We start from the raw sequence: 16,436 nt of genomic DNA, 5'->3' as shown, positions 1-16,436 counted from the left end.
GGAGAGGGGGGGAGAGAGAGAGGGGGGAGAGAGGGAAGGAGGGGGGATCAGCTCTGATATCTGTCCATCTCCTCTTCTTCCTCACCAATAACACTGCAGCGTGTCGTTCAATGAGCTGATTTTGCCTCCAGACTTTCTCTCCTCTGCCAAATACTTCTTATTACTTTCCTTCCCTTGCTCCCTCCTCCTCCTCCTTTCTCTGTATCGTCACATTTCTTCCTCATCTGCAACATCTCCCTTCATTTCCATTCTTTGCCCACTGTAATCCATTTGTGTAACTTGGGTAGCGGGCGGCAGGAAGGAAGTAGTGGAGGAGCGGCGTGTGTCGGAGTCGGAGCGCGTCTGCTCCAGCTGGAGTCAATATTTGCTTTAGGAATCTCAATAACAGGCATCCAGTCATCTGCATCTCTGATAATGGACGGCCATATGGCTCTGTTGACCCATGCTGGGCTGAGTCTCTCTCTCTCTCTCTCTCCCCCTCTCAATCCTTTCTTGCCTTTCATTCTTTCATCTGCAGGCTTCTCTCTAACTCCTCTCATTTGTTTCCCTTTAGTCTTCCTCCTCTTCCTCCCCACATTCTCCTCCTCCTCCATTTATCACCTGTCTGGGCACATTTTGTACTTTTCACAAACATCCCCTGTATCTCCCGTCCATAAAACCCTGGTTATGACCCACCACACAGCGCTTCGACCCAAGTTGCCATGGCAGCAGAGCCCAGGATGCCCACTCTTTGTCCCACACTGTTTCCAGCAAGTGGCGGAGAACATTGACGTTGCATTTGCAGATTTGACTGGAAAAATGTGTGTGTGTGCTCTGGAGAGTATTTAGAGAGTGAGTCACTGTGTTGTTGCCGTTCCATCTCTCTCTCTCCTCTAACACAGTGGCAGGTAGACAGGTAGGTGTCCTCAAAGGGCCACTGGTTCAGATTTTGTGCGTTTGCTATTTGTGGTGACATTTCTCACTCTGCAGCGGTGAGAGAGGAGAGGATGGCTCCTTGTTTTGGTCTTTAGATGGAGGAGTTTACCCTCCTATCGCGAAGTCTTGACTAACAGACAATGTGTTCTTCTCAAAGGGTGTGTGTGTGTGTGTGTGTTTGCTCCTCCCTGGTCTCCCTGGTCTCTCTGTCTCTGTGTGGTGGAGAGACAGACGGTGTCCTCGTGTCCCGGCTCAGGTGCTTGTCGGCCGTGTTTCTCCACGCCCCCCCTCAGTAGGCGTTTGGTCACGGCCTGCTCTGCCCCCCCCCCCTGCTGTGGTGGCATGTGCCCACCGTCGGCCCCCCGCCCAGTCACTGTCTCATCCTATCTATCTAACCCAGACCGGAGCCCCCTGCTCGCCCCCCTTTGGCCGGGTCCAGCACTCTCTCAGCTCAGCCTGGTTTCAAGCTTTGGCTTCGGCCCAGTTCCACTCCACTCCACTCCACTCCACACACACACACACACACACACACACACACAGGCTGTCAGAATGAGATGTGGGAGGGGGGGTTGCAGGCCCGAGCGAGTGTTTTGAATGACTAGTACGTGTGTGTGACGGCTTGTGAGCCAATTTTTAGGCGTCGTCAATCACAAAATGATCGCAAACCGCACAGCCACAATCAGCCAATCAGCCACACACACACACACACGTTTAAGTCTCAAGCGTACCTGCTGTCATTATGCCAGCAGCACAGACCTTTTCCCTCCCATCCTTCCCTCCACCATGTTCTCCATTCCACAGCAGCCTGATGGATCTATGCTGATGAGATGATAATGGACATCACAATGTTTTCCTCGCTCGCCCAGCAGACATGTTTGCAGGGTCTCTTTTTTTTCTATTTTTTTTTATTTACCCGTGTCTTTCTTTCCCCCATTTTCAGTCCAGCCAGTCATCCCTCCCTCCATCCCTCCATCCCTCCATCCCTCCATCCCTCCATCCCCGCTGCTGCGCTGCTCAGGGCTCCGGTCGGCGCTTGTCACTCTGAATTTCAAATGGCTCCAATTTTCCCCCTGATGGCACGGAGAAGTGGCAGGCGGCGCGTCGGGGAGGGAGAGGAGGAAAGGGAAGGGAAGGGAAGGGAAGGGAGGGAGGATTAGGGGGGAGGGAGGGTGGTCCTAGACGCCGGCACCTGCTGCAGGGGTTCTATTAGGGAGAGCAGAAATGTATTTTTCTTCTCTTATTCCGTCAGGCCGATTGTTCCGGCTTCTCCTCCGGCTCGGGGTCGGATTGAGATTCTGTGGCGTCGTGCTCTGGGTGGAGGCTGTCAGGTTCACACTGACCTGCATTCAGCCGCTCAGGAAGCAGAAGTTCTGATGACTTTAGGTAAATAGTTAATCCCTGAAATATCTCAGAAACTCCTCACTTCAGATTGTTTAGTTGTGATCTGTGACGTCTCACTTCCTGCTCTGGTCGGAGGCGTGTAAATGTTAAGTCACATGATGCCAAACTAAAGTTGACACCTTAACGAGAGGCCGCAGCTACGAGGAGAGGGCGCTCTACCTGGAGGCCATCGTGCAGAACCACAGAGAGGTCATGACCTTTGAAGACTTTGCCTCACAGGTCTTCTCCCCGTCGCCCGGCTACTATCCAATGAGTGGGACAGGTGAGGAGACCACTCTCTCTCTCTCTCTCTCTCTCTCTCTCTCTCTGTCTCTCTCTCTCTCTCCCCCCCCCCCCATCTCTAAATCTGTTGCCTCATCATGTTTGTGTCCTTGTCTCCTTTCCCCTATCAGTGTCTCTCCTCCTCCTCCATGACACACCTGTTGTCCCCCCCCCCCTCCCCCTCCACTCTCTTAGCTCCTCTTCTTCACTCCCACGCTCGCTGATGAATATCAAACACACACCGGCCGGCCTCTTCACTGCGTCTGACCAGCTTCAAACACTCTCTTACCTTTTCTTCCTCTTGCCTCAATTTACGCCATTTAGTTCACCCGTCTTTGTTTCAAAGTGTGTGTGTGTGTGTGTGTGTGTGTGTGTGTGTGTGTGTGTGTGTGTGTGTGTGTGTGTGTGTGTGTGTGTGTGTGTGTGTGTGTGTGTGTGTGTGTGTGTGTGTGTGTGTGTGATGTCTCTCTTATAAATACACCGTAAGCAGCCTTGTAAAACGGATGATGCACATTGTGTGTGTGTGTGTGTGTGTGTGTCTCTGGTCATGAGATCATTCACCCGCAGACACACACCATGTGGGCTCTGCACTCTTATCAGTGTGAGATGAACAGAATGTTAAACGTGTCTTATCTTGCTCTCCTTCTTCCACGGGCGTGCGATCGATCCTCAGCGGCGGCCGGATCAATACGCGATTGCACTTTTCCACTCCATTGCACCTCGACACGCGCTGGGTTTTGACAAGAAGAGGCACTCCAGCACACACACACACACACCGGCCCGTCTCCCCGGCCTGACAGCTGTGCGGGCGTCTCACAGCATATGTAATCTTTGTGTTGGCTATCTTGGCATGTGAGAATTACCTGTCTGAAGTCTTTACACCCCCGCCGCCGCCGGCGCCGCCACCGCTTCCTGTGACGCCTGTGCAGGATTTCAACATTCTCTCTCTGCCGAAGGCCGGCGCTCGCTCCTGCACTGCAGAGGTGTCAAAGAAAGAAATCCTCCCCGCCGTGACCTCCCGTGACCTCTGAGGAGAGGAAGGGAGGGAGCAGGTGAGAGGCTGTGATGGAGGAGGAGAGGAAGAGGAGCGGCTAATGACCCGGGGACGCCGTCATTCACGTCTGTCGGCCGGTGGCGTGCGTGTACGGCGTGGCCGCCTGTACGCCGGGGCGGGGAGGGGGGGGTGGAGGCATTTCTCCGGCCCTAAATGAGGATTTGTTTGCGGCTGGTTGGCGAAGCCGTAATCATAATGAAGTGTGGCGAGGACGCAGCGTCGCCCTCAGCGTCGCATCCAGGAAATTCACCCTGAACGGCAATTTGTATTTCCCCGCTTCTACACCTGCGTAAATGGATTTAGTAGATTAATGTGTTGGGGTGTGTGTGTGTCTGTGTGTGTGTGTGTGTGTGTGTGTGTGTCTGTGTCTGTGTGTCTGTTTGTGTTACATCAGGTACGTGAGCGTCATCAACTCAGCTGACCTGGAGTCGGATCATCCTCCCTTAAGGACTCGTCTGTTTGTTATACTCAGTTGTAACGTTTCTTCTTAGTCATTAACTACAGACACACACACACACACACTCTCTCACACACATGGGGTGTTTCCGTGTGTTTTCGTCAGTTTTCTTTGTTGGTGCTCATGACATGGCAGCTCAATGGGATGCGGCCAGTGTGTGTGTGTGTGTGTGTGTGTGTGTGTGTGTGTGTGTGTGTGTGTCTGCGTGTGTGTGTGTCTGCGTGTGTGTGCGTCTGCGTGTGTGTGCGTGTGCGTGTGTGTGTTTGTGTGTCTTTTAGGACACATTTTATAGTAAAATGTTTGAAGATTTGTCTCTTCTTTGTGACTCGTATCCTCTGTCCTCTGTCCTCTCCCGTCTGTCCTTCCTGAGCCCTCGTGTCCCATCATGCTTCAGTGTTCAGTCATGGCCGCTCCTCATTCTCACCTCTCTGAAATGTGCTACTGCCCTCCCCTCCTGTGTGTGTGTGTGTGTGTCCTCCTCCCCCCCCCCCCCCCCCCTCTGCTCTGCTCTTGTCTCTCATGCCTCTTCCTCTCTAACATGTCACTCATGCTCCATGACAGCGTGCAGGCGTTGGCCGGGGATGGTTTGGGACATGGACCCCTGGGCCAAGCTGGACTGTAAGACTTTGCCTGCTTCCTTCACTCTCTGTAGGCATGACGCCCCAACCCGTCAACCTGTCCACCTGTCCCTCTGTCCATCCATCCATCCATCCGTCCCCCAGCCCAGCATCCGTCCCCTGTAACGCACTGTCCCCTCCCACCGTCGCCGTTTTGATTTGAGCCCTTTTTGAGTTGTGTTGATCCTAAACCGGGTCGTGCGTTTGTTCTGCATGCCGTCTCTGAAGGATCGCGTCCGTCCCTCCGTCCCTCCATCCGTCCAGCGTCTCACTGTCCTGCATTAAACGCACACTCGGCTCTGTACCCGTCCGTCCCTATTGTCCCCGTTTCAGCGAGTGTCCGTGTCCCTCCGCAGCTTCCCCAGTGATCCTGCATCCCGCATGAGACCGTCCTCTTTACGTCCTCCATGTTTTTGTCCTCACACACTCATTGTTGTTGTTGTTTTGTATGGGCTCTCATTGTGATGAAGAGTGTCCAGCCGCCTCAGTGCTCCCTGCTCTCTCCCCCTGTAGGTGTGAGCGGTTACAGCAGCTTCACTCGTCTCTGCTTGTCTCTGCCGTATGAATCTGTCCACCGTCACCACCTGGACCTTTCTGATGTCCTCTCCTTTTTTGAAAGGGGCTGAATGTGGACAGATTCATACCACGTCCCATTTCTAACCTGTTAACTCTCTTGTCCTCCCTGCAGTGACCATTTCACCACGACGCCACACGGAGCTGTGTGTCCGCAGCTCTGTGTCGTGTCCAGCTGTGGTGTGTGTGTGTGTGTGTGTGTGTGCGCTCTCTCACGTGTTGCTCTACTCTCTTTCTCCCTTTTTTTTTTAGATTAATTTATATCTTAAAGGTCCCAAATACTGTATATGAAGAAGGTAAGCCCCCCTGAGCCGGGCCGGTCGGTCCCGGCTCTGTTCTGGGCCCAGCGTCCGCCCGTCCGTCCGTCCGTCCGTCCTGCTCCACCTGCGCTTCACTCGCCCTGCTCACCCTGGCTGCCTCTCCCTCGCCCTCCTTCCTCTTCTCTCTCACTCAGAACTAACCAAGCTTTATTGACCCGAGTGCTGCCACCGATGAAGGGGAAGAAGAAGGGGGGGGGCAGAGATACTTGGCTGTTTATGTGGTGGGGGGGGGGGGGAGGGGGGGGGGGGGATCCGGGTGGGGGCGGGGGGGCTCGGTAATTGAGAGCGATGCTCGGCGGGGACAATTAGCACCTGACCAAGTAGCAGCATGAACAATGCAGCTTCCACTCCTGGCCCCCTGGCTTTCTGCATGTGGCGCTCCTTTATCTCTTCCCCCCGCCAAACACTTCCCTCCTTTCTCTCCGTCTTTCTGTCTCTCTTTCTTTCTTTCCTCCTTCTTTTTTTCTCCACTCTCCCTCCGCCCCCCTCGTTTCCTCCTGTTGGAGTGTGCGTGCTCGCCCGGGGCAGACTATGAGACTAACACCTGCCGCACTGGAAGACGTCTTTGTCATCTAAAGCCTTGTTTGAACTGCTGCAGAGGGGAGGGGGGAGGGGGGAGGAGAGAGGGGAGAGGGGGAGAGGGAGAGGGGGACCAGTGGGATCGCAGGGCCATTTAAAGAGCCTCTTTGTTTTCTCTCTTTCTCTCTCTTCCTCTCTCTCTCTCTCTCACTCTCCCTCCTTTCCTCTCTCTCACTATCTTTCCCTTCTTCTCTCTCTCTCTCTCTCTCCCTTCTTCTCTCTCTCTCTCTCTCTCCCTTCTTCTCTCTCTCTCTCTCACTCCCTTCTCTCTCTCTCCCTTCTTCTCTCCCTCTCTCTCTCCCTTCTTCTCTCTCTCCCCATCTCTCTCCCTTCTTCTCTCTCTCTCTCCCTTCTCTCTCTCTCTCTCTCCTTTCTTCTCTCTCTCTCTATCTCCCTTCTCTCTCTCTCCCTTCTCTCTCTCTCTCTATCCCTTCTCTCTCTCTCTTCTTCTCTCCCTCTCTCTCTCCCTTCTTCTCTCTCTCCCCATCTCTCTCCCTTCTTCTCTCTCTCTCTCCCTTCTCTCTCTCTCTCTCTCCTTTCTTCTCTCTCTCTCTATCTCCCTTCTCTCTCTCTCCCTTCTCTCTCTCTCTCTATCCCTTCTCTCTCTCTCTCTTCTCTCTCTGTCTCTCTCCCTTCTCTCTCTCTCTCTCCCTTCTCTCTCTCTCCCTCTCCCTCTCACTCTCACTTTCTCTCCCTCTCTCTCTCCCCCTCTCTCCCTCTCTCTCTCCCTCCCCCCTGTGAGGAGTGATATGTCGTCGGTGTAACGGTGACGCCTCAGCTTCATTCTTTCCCTGAGTAATCTCATGCGTGTTCCTTCTATTAACATGAAGCCTAACAGGAAGTGCGGGCCGAACGCGTTTCCAGCTGCTGAGGGAAAAGGGAAGTGATCCAGACGTCTTCTGTCAATCAGAGATGAAGCCATTTTGGCGTTTCTGCGACCACTATAGAGGATATTATTCCTGCTTTAGCGCAGAATTGAAGCCGACGGACAAATGTGAACTTTTCCTGTAAAACACAGCAGCGGTTTGTTTACTCAGTTAAAATACTGCGATGACGAGCAAGGATTCAGTTTGTAGGTAAGAGGGTGAAGGGTGTGTGTGTGTGTGTGTATGTAGAGCGTCCAATGAGGTGTGGCGCTCTGTTGTCCCTCTGCTTCCCGTGCAGCAGGTGCAGCCCTGCAGCGTCACAGAGCCTCAGCCAGTTTACTGTAGGAATGACTGCAGTTTAGCTCCGGCCCTGCTTTAGATTCATATGCAGATTTTTCAGAATGCATGTATAAGACCCTTCGCCCCCTCTCTCTCCATACACACACACACACACACACACACACACACACAGGCAGGCAGGCAGCGTTTCCCCCGTGCAGGCCCGCCTCCCCGGCCCTGCCTGGATGCTGCTGCTGCTGTCCACTGTGCAGCCTGAGTGTCTGTTACTCCGAGCCATCTGCCGTCTCCTTTTAGCCGCTGCAACTTGAGATGCCTCCGGAAAAAAATGGCAGGAAATAAAAGGATAGGAAAGAAAATAGGCAAGCAGATGCCGTCGCCACAAAGCGGAGAAGTTGTTTAAACTCTCAGGCTTGAGGGGGGGGGGGGGGTTTGGTCGGCAGGACGACGCGTGGAGGCGAGGGGAGCGTTTGTCCTCAGCAGCTTCTTCCGCTGTGATGGAGGATGCGGAGGTTTTCTGGACGATGTGTTTGTTTTGTCTTCCTTTCTGCTCTCGGGCTGTGAACTTTTGAACGCATGTTGCTGCAAAGGTGCGACCTCATTCATTTACTGTACGCTGTGTGAAGCATCCTGGGAAAAAGGCAGGAAAAGAATCTCTGAGTGGGAATCAGAGCGCTGTGTGACTGTAACACGCATGAGGGAGGCATGAAGTTCACTCTCACTGGAATCATTCACTCACACTCCAAAGACAAATGACAGAGATTTAACAACATTTTATAGGAAATTGCGTCCAGAATAAAGGTCGCTGATGTTCTGCTGTAAATTGGAGCTTTTTGAAAGAGACTTTGCCTTCATGGATCAGATCTGCAGGCAGCGAGAAGAGAGAAACTCCTCTAGACTCACAATGAGAGCGGTGTGATGCTATAGAATCTATAGGTCACAGGTCCTAACTAAGCTTCCTGTATGGTGGCATTTGGAGGCTCTTCTATGTGTTCCAGCTCTGTGAGTGAAGGCGGAGCTTAAACTCCAACAGAGCAGCAGCGTCAGCGTCCTTATTCAGACTCCAATTTCCCGGAAATCTGAAAATGTTGTGAAATCTCCAGCATGGCTTTGATTCTGACATGATTACAGTGTAAAGACTCCAGCCCGACCTTTGACCTTTGGCCCTCTGCGCTGCATTCATGTCGTCAGCAGCCAGCCGCACGCATGACGCAGCATGCCAGGAGGGCGTGACATCACCACACAGCCCCGCCCCGCTAACCTCCTCCTCCGCTCTCTTCCCAGGCTCCTTCACCTGTGGCGCCAGCAGCGACGCCGCTGTGGCAAACGCCGGAGCCGGAGCCGCTGCCGACCCGGTGGACCAGGTGTCCCCCACCATGCCCCGCTCCACCAAGAACCGGGTCTCGGGGAAACTCCGCCGATCAGCCAGCGCCATAAGCAAATCCTCCGCCTGAGCTGAGCCCCGCCCCCTTCCTTCCCCCCGCCCCCCCACCCACCAAGAACCTCACAGACCCAGCAGCGACTGCAAAGACCCCCCACCTCCCCCCCACCCCCACACTTTTGTTTGTCTTGTTTTGTCTTATGTAAACTTTGAAACTGGAGCAAATTGCAATTTTATGTTTCGTGGCAATCGTTGAGTTTTGTTGACACATTTCCACGGATGGATCCGGACGCCGGCGCGACTAAGCTACTTCCCCGTCCTCCAGGGCGAGCGGCGGGAGAATACTGGAATCGGAAGCGCCGCGTGATCGACTCTTGCCTCTCTCGCTGTGCAGTTTGGACGCACGAGCAGAAGTCCGTTTCCTGTCTGAGAGGAACAGGAAGCTGCTTCACGCTGCGCTCGTGTGTTTCCTGTCTCTCTCTCTCTCTCTCTCTCTCTGTCTCTCTCTCGCTCTGTACTTCACGGGTCAACTCGGCAGTACTTTGCAGGCCGGAGGCGTTTTAATCGTTTAGTTTGAACCCGGAAACGGACAATCGATCATGTCTCTCCTAACCGGAGCCGAATTTAAATTTGTTTTGGAGGTTTGTTTGTTTTTTTTTAATCACTCTTAATTTCCTTTTTAAACGAATTCCAATGGATTCTGCCACGGTTTGATTTATGCAACCCTGCTGGAAGGAGAGAAGACTGCGTTTGTAATCGTTTTCTGATGTCATTAACTTCGGCCTCTGTCCAGTAATTAGATGAGTCCCCCTCCTGTCTCTTTCCTCCGCCCGTCTCCGCCGACACGGAGACGTTAAGACATTCCAGCGTTCCCGCAAAATCTCCCTTTGCACTCTGTCACTGATGAACTACGCCTTGTATGTGTTTGTTTTCACTTTTTTGGGATGTAAATTGCTTTAAATTTGTATTTACTGTGTGTGTGTGTGTGTGTGTGTGTGTGAAGAGAGAGAGAGAGAGACGATCACTGTTTATGATTTATTCCTGCAGTCTTACTTTCTGTTCAGATGCTGTTTAGAGGAAACGATGCCGCCGGAGCCTCAGGTGAATCTTTACTCCATGCACTGGTGTGTGTGTGTGTGTGTGTGTGTGTGTGTGTGTCTTTTGGAGTGCCTGTGTAATGTCTGGTCCCACACCCTCCTCTTCCTCCTCCTCCTCCTCACCACCTCCACTGGCCGTAATCACATTTTGTTCTATTTTCTTCCTCTTCTTCCTCTTCTTCTTCTTCTCCTCCTCTGTCGTCGTTGTGTGAGACGATCCACAGCCGTCCTGCGTCACGTCTTCTTCTTCTGTTGTTGTCCAAAGGTCAACGTCTCTGCGTCTCTCGCGTCTTCCCACAGCTACAAACAGATTGTCGGGATTGCGCTCTCCGTCTCTATCAGGTGGGCGCCGGCTCCTCTTCTTCCTCCTCCTCTTCCTCCTCCTCTTCACCATGAGCTGCTTCCCCACTTTGCTCTCCTGAGGCTAGAGGGAGGCCAGGGAGCAAAGGGGGGGCCGGGCCATTCAGTGGCATGCCAGAGCTGAACACTCACCACCTACCTAGCAACAGCCTCTCTACCTATGCTCGCTCTCTCTCTCTCTCTCTCTCCCTCTCTCTCGTGGTAGCCAGGTGTTCCCCACACACACACACACACACACACACTCGATGTGGACTCGTACCCTCTGAGGGCTCCACCCAAGCTGCAACACTATCCCCCATCTGTTGCACTACGATGCCTTACTCACTCTCTCACTCACTCTCTCTCTCTCTCTCTCTCTCTCTCTCTCTCTCTCTCTCTCTCTCTCTCTCTCACTCACTTTCCCCTCCTACGCTCCGTCTCGCCTCTCGCCCGCCCGCTCATCCCCTCTCTCTCTTCCCTCTAAACTAACGGGGGGGGGACTCAGCCGACGTGCGAGAGGTCGAGGGCGGAAACCGTCGTCCCGTCTTTGTTTTCCCCGTGCTTGTCCTTTGAAGAATGTATAGATGTATAGGCCCGGGGTCACGCCCACGCTTTTTACTTGAAGGAGGCTCCCCAGGCTGTGTGGAGGTAAAGGCTCTGGAGGCCGTAGCTGACTTCGGTGCATGAGCTCCGTGTGACCCGGCGGTGGCGTAGTTTAGCTGGAGACGTTTTAGTTTTGGATCAGGATGGTGTGTGTGTGTGTGTGTGTGTGCGTGCGTCTGCTGGTTTATACTCGTGAAGAACGTCGCGCTTAGACTTCGACTCCTTAGTCCGTAGAATGTTTGTGTTTCCTCCTCCTGGGTCAGGATCCGTGTGTACATTGTGTCAAACGGAGGCTCTTCACTTCCCTCCCTATATAAATATATGAATGCCTGTAATATAATCTTTGTATAAGAGGAAAAAAAGCTTGAAATTTCATCATGAACTGTCAACATATCAAACTGTTTTTAACGAGCGAAGTCCTGCTATCTTTATTAGAAATGTGAAAATTGAAACATTTCATTAAATCAATTTTAAATTCTACCACGCTGAGTGTGTGTGTGTGTGTGTGCGCGTGCGCTTTTCTCTCCAAACCTCAGAGGAGCTGTGTGTGTGTGTGTGTGTGTGTGTGTGTGTGTGTGTGTGTGTGTGTGTGTGTGTGTGTGTGTGTGTGTGTGTCACCGTGGGCTCCCTGACCCCGGCCTTGCCAGCAGCAGGAGTAACCTGACCCTCCTCCCATCTGTCTCCCCTGCTGCTCGGCCCCGGTTGGGGGGCAGAGCAGCATAATGGATGCTCATCAGGAGGTACAGGTGAAGTGGCTGCAGCACCTACGGGTGCCCTGTGTTTGCTCGGGCCGTGTAAATGCTTGACCGTAATTGGAGAGGACAAAACTGTGCTGCTGTTTGCTGCAGCGGTCGACTCAGATTTGTTTACAGCCGGAGCTTCTGTGATCGCTGCGTCGCTCTGTTACTGCACGGTAGAGCTTAGTGTCGCTCTGTAAAGGCAGACTACACCTGTAAGTAAGGTTTGTGTTTGTGCAGAATGAGCAGGAAAATGTTTTAATTAGTCGCAAAAGAGCAAGAAGAGTTAAGAGAATCAAATCAACAGCTGCTCCATCTTTACTAACTTGTTGTCTAAACACCGACAGGTTTGAAGCGACGCCTTTAATCTGTAGGATTTCTGTTTCGTGTCACATTGCTGTCTGGGGATTTGATATGTAACTAATTATCTGCATCAATAACGTGTTGAAACAAGCAGACGCAGGTGGAAACAAGTCATTCTATCTAAATTTACAGGAAATTAAAGGTGAAGTTAATCAAGAATGAAAGTGACAGTCCGGACAGATTACAGGGAATTTAATGCTTTACAGGCGTCGGGAGGTCAAAGGTCATCTGAGCTGGGTGTCGAGTCCTAAATCAGCAGAGAGCAGCGAGAATCGAGCGGTGTGCGTCTGAGGGCGCAGACAGATGTTTTACTGCTCCAGAGGTGAGCGCTGATCCACCTCACGTCCTCCGCTCGGATTTAGGACCAATTTATGATCGAGCCCTAAGTGCTGGTGTCTATTGTGCAACTGCTGCTATGATTTAGTGATGAGGAGGTCTGATAAATGAGCAATCAGACACAAAGGTTTGACCAGGAGGACAAATCATCCCCCTGTTGCTTTACATTCAAACTTTCAGGGATGTCAAATAGTAAGTGCATACCTGGAGGTCCACGGACCACAGGTTGGGCACCAGTTTTATAGAAGCAGAGCGAAAGAGGCTGATTAAAATAAGGTTTCCTAATTAATTTTAGTGACACAGACAGAATATGCCTTTTCTATTTTTCTTTGTCTAAATATGTTTCCAAAGTTGTCCGTGCCTTTCAAAATAAAAGTTTTTGATTTAGGGAGTTGTAGCTTTGCAACATTTTGAAAGAAATTTTTATTATTCTTGTGTTATTATTAAAACTTAGGACTTCAAAAAAATCAACCTTAAATAGTAAATATTTTTAAATGTCAAATTACAAACAAATACATTTCTTATCTTTATTTCTTTTCCACCTTTTAACCCTGGAGGGATGCAATCTGTTTAAATCTATGACTAAAAAATTCCCAAAACCAACAGAAGCCTAAATGAGGGGAAACACAAACACTTGTCGTTTCTCAACTGAACGATTTTGTATCATAAACACCCTGAGTTCAATAAATCAATAACTCTGAATATCAGTGACATAATCTGATCCTTCCCTGTAGAAAAGTGAAGATATTTCAAACCATCCACGAGCCCAACGTCTCCTTTTGAAAATATTTTTTATTCCGATAGACAACAACAATATACACATACAATCAAAGCGCTATAAAAGCCAACATTTAAGAAAAATAACTTGTCCTTAAAAAAGATTGCATCTAAGGTAAGAGCTTTACGTTTTTTTTGTTTTTACAAGAGCTGTGGAGATTAAAACCCACGACGGAAACACAACTCGGTCAACTGGACGCAAACATTTTGGCTATACGACATGTAAACTGCCAGAACGATCCACAGAAAAATCACAACAAACACAACAATAAGTTACATTAAAATAATTAGAATAAATAAATAAATAAACTTATGATGAAAAATATTGCAACAATCTTCCATAATAAAATATGTGCCAGCATTCAAAATTAAAAACAATCTATGTTGACTTCTTTTTAAGGCAGTTATACAGCGGAATGTGATGTGTATGCAGGCTATTCGGACTAGGCTTAAGTGTTTACTAAAGGCATTTGTGGTTCTACTTAAGAGGAATGTGTCAGGAGCTCTGTCCCACCTTAGCGGTTCTGTTCTCGGTTCTGTTCTGGGCCGGTACCGCCGCTGGGTTCGGGGTGGGACAGGATTCCTGAGGGTTTGGGGACATTTCTTAGGTCTAGAAGCTATCGAGCACATGTGCTGTCCTAGAAAAATACCCTTTAACAGTCAAACTAACGCTTTGTATTCTTCTTTTTTTCTGATAAACTAATTTGAGAGAGAAACATCTCAAAATAGGCCTATAGGTTAATTCAAATATAGAGAGAAGCATTCGACAATCACTGATTGGCATGAAAAAAGACACCTCAATAAACATTTAAACATCAAACCGCGCTGCCTTTCATTGGCCTCAAGTTTGGCGATGAGCGTCACAAACTCTATTTCTCCCTCCCAGCCTCTTTTCTTTACTCTTTTTTTACGTTCCCCCGTCCCCCCTACGGTTAAAAAGGCACCAGGTTTAGCAGGCGGGGCGCACCGGCATCTGCAGCAGGATCACCTGTCTGTTCTCCGAGGGGTGGCACTTGTTTATGTGCCTGGTGAGTCCCGGGGAGCTGTAGAGCGTGGCGGGGCAGTACTTGCAGGGGTAAATCTGTGAGGAGTGCATGAGGCGGAGGTGCCGCTCCTGCCCGGCTCTGCTGCCGAAACTCTCCCCGCACACCGGGCACAGCAGGCAGTCCACCGGGCTCAGGTTGAGGGGGCTTTGGTTTGATGCTTCCTCTGAGGATGATGAGGAGGAGGAGGAGGAGGAGGCGGAGGAGGAGATGATGGAGGAGATTGAGGAGGTGGACACAGGTGCCTGCTCTACCGCACGGTCGCTAGTTTGAAACCCGTGCTCCTCTAAAACTTTCTTCTGCAGGGCCTGGTGTCCCATGATGTGTTTTCTTAGGTATGCCTGTCGCTTGAACCTCTTCCCGCAGAACTGGCAGTCGTACGAGCCGTCTTCGGAGCCCGACTCGGACAGACCTGGACTCGGGGTGTCTCGGTCACTCATGTCTTTGGCTTCTTCGGGGACAGTCTTGACGCCACCGAGCGCCGCCGGCATCTTGCCCGGTTCGGCTTTGGCCCCCTGTGCGGGCGTCATGGCCGGCGCGCCGTTGACCCGGGGCTTGTGCCAGCGGCGGTGGGAGGCGAGGTTGGCCGGGCAGCTGAACATCTTGTCGCACTCGGGACAGCGGTACTCGACCCGGACGATACGGGAGCACTTGTGCTGAGCCAGGGAGAACGGGTCCGCGTACGCCTCCTTGCACAGCTGGCAGACGAACTCCCCCAGCGGCTTGTTCCCCGAGGTCTGCGTCCTAGGCTTTGGCTCCAACGGCCCCTCTTTGATTTTCAGCCCGAGCACCGGGGAAGTCGTCATCTCGTCTTCAAAGTTGAGTTTCCTTATGGCTTTGGGTTTCTTGGGGGCGGGTTTGGACTTGCGCTCCGCTGGGCCGTCAGCTGCGGGTCTTTTGGTGCCGAACCGGTTGCTCGTGGCCGGCAGGTTGCTGCTGGTGGTGCCGCTGCGGCTGCTGTTGCTGGTGCCGATCTTCAGGTCGACCGGCGCGTACATGAGGTGGTCCAGACCGGAGAGGGAGGCGGGGGTCGGGAATGACTCAGCAGAAATTGGCGAGCCCAGATTGAAACTTCGCTCGAAATATCCCCGGTCGTGCTCCTTGCTGATGGGCCGGGTGGGGCTGTACAGGACCTGGCACACCGCCTCCGGGTTGCCGAACTGCGCCGGCTTCTCCAGCCTCGGCACGGCGGTGAAATCTGGCGATGCTGCGGCGCGGCTGCGGTCCGGGCTGGATGCTACGGACAAGGGCGGGGAGGGGTCCGCCAGGGTTGGGAAGGCAGCTGGGGTGGGGGGCTCCGGGAGGTCATCTTCATCGGAGCGAGTCCTGTAAGAAACATGTGCAGATTTCTTGTTTCTTTTTACCAGGAATCCTTTGGGCATCTTGGCGAGTAGCGGAGGAAAGAAGGCACTTGAGGGAGGCGGATGGAGACTCGAGGATCCAGGTTGGTTGAGAATATGGCAACACCAGACGCGTGAGGGACTTTATCTCCGCTTTATCGATCCTTCTGTTGCTGAAATGTTTTCGTCTCCAAGGCATAGCTCCACTCTTTTTATGCCGGAATGATGCCATTGTTCTGCCCCCCCCCCCTGTTGCAGCATCCCCGACCAATCAGATGGACGCGAGCTCCCGGCGGTGGGAGGGTCTTTGCTTGGATTTCGTTGGAGGATGTGCGGATAGCTCAGCAGATGTAGTCGCGGTTTATGACATTAATGTGGGCCCCTCCCTGAGCGAGGCACACGCCGGGACCCTCCTCTTTTTACGGTCTGATGGGCCCCTATACAAACGCACACGTGCCGCGGCTTTGTGGCCTCTCCTCTGGGGGGCCCCCGGAGCTGCCAAAAGGAAATGTCCGTCACTGCCACACTCATCAAGGTGTAGGATGGAGACCTGGACGGAGAGCCTGGTTAGTTAAAGACGCTCCAGCTCACGGAGATCCTTCATACGTGTTAAACAAATATCTGTGATCAGCGTCCTGGAGTTTTCTGACTCCATTTCTCTGTCCCTTCCTCTCCCTTTACGCACAGAGCTGCTCCCGTCTTCTGCATTTCATCTTTATTCTATCGTGTCGTATATAAACACCGTGATTAAAGGGTGCGTTTCTTTATTTTAGGACACGCGTCTGTCTCGGTAGTTTAACTCGACATATAAATCAGACATCTCGCTGCATACATAAGTAATAAGAGGAACCTCTGCTCTTTGTGCACAATGGACACGTCTGCTTGGATGTGTGCCTCTCTCTCTCTCTCTCTCTCTCTCTCTCTCTCTCTCTCTCTCTCTCTCTCTCTCTCTCTCTCTCTCTCTCTCCCCCCCTCTCACTCCCCTCTCCTTTTTTTCGTTTGAAAGGCAAATTGACCTCTTAACTGTGAAACGGGACTCACGACCAATCTGGCCCACAGCGAGACGCGTGCTGGGCGGAA

The 16,436-nt window shown here is 51.9% G+C and overlaps 2 protein-coding genes across 5 annotated transcripts in view; one reads left to right on the top strand and one right to left on the bottom strand.

The window, feature by feature from the left end:
• Positions 1 to 11,240, top strand: part of ralgapa2 (Ral GTPase activating protein catalytic subunit alpha 2) — a 75,820-nt gene extending 64,580 nt beyond the window's left edge. For 2 of the 4 annotated variants that reach the window (XM_076161498.1, XM_076161495.1), the window contains 2 exons: positions 2,454 to 2,578; positions 4,650 to 5,495. In XM_076161498.1, the coding sequence (XP_076017613.1) occupies positions 2,454 to 2,578; positions 4,650 to 4,831 (307 nt within the window). In that variant the 3' untranslated portion in view covers positions 4,832 to 5,495. Of the gene's footprint in view, positions 1 to 2,453; positions 2,579 to 4,649; positions 5,496 to 5,530; positions 5,575 to 8,624 lie in introns of those variants that run through there. The other 2 variants (XM_076161497.1, XM_076161496.1) reach the window with 2 other exon arrangements.
• A 2,682-nt stretch (positions 11,241 to 13,922) lies between these two features.
• Positions 13,923 to 15,398, bottom strand: insm1b (insulinoma-associated 1b). Its single transcript, XM_076161764.1, has one exon. The coding sequence runs from the start codon at positions 15,396 to 15,398 to the stop codon at positions 13,923 to 13,925; it is 1,476 nt and encodes a 491-aa protein (XP_076017879.1).
• Positions 15,399 to 16,436: the final 1,038 nt, after the last annotated feature.

This window comes from Genypterus blacodes, unplaced genomic scaffold, assembly GCF_046128005.1.
Source record: "Genypterus blacodes isolate CSIRO-AG114 ecotype Tasmania unplaced genomic scaffold, CSIRO-AGI_Gbla_v1 ptg000112l_1, whole genome shotgun sequence".
NCBI lineage: Eukaryota > Metazoa > Chordata > Actinopteri > Ophidiiformes > Ophidiidae > Genypterus > Genypterus blacodes.
This window is presented reverse-complemented; position numbering and strand designations above follow the sequence as displayed.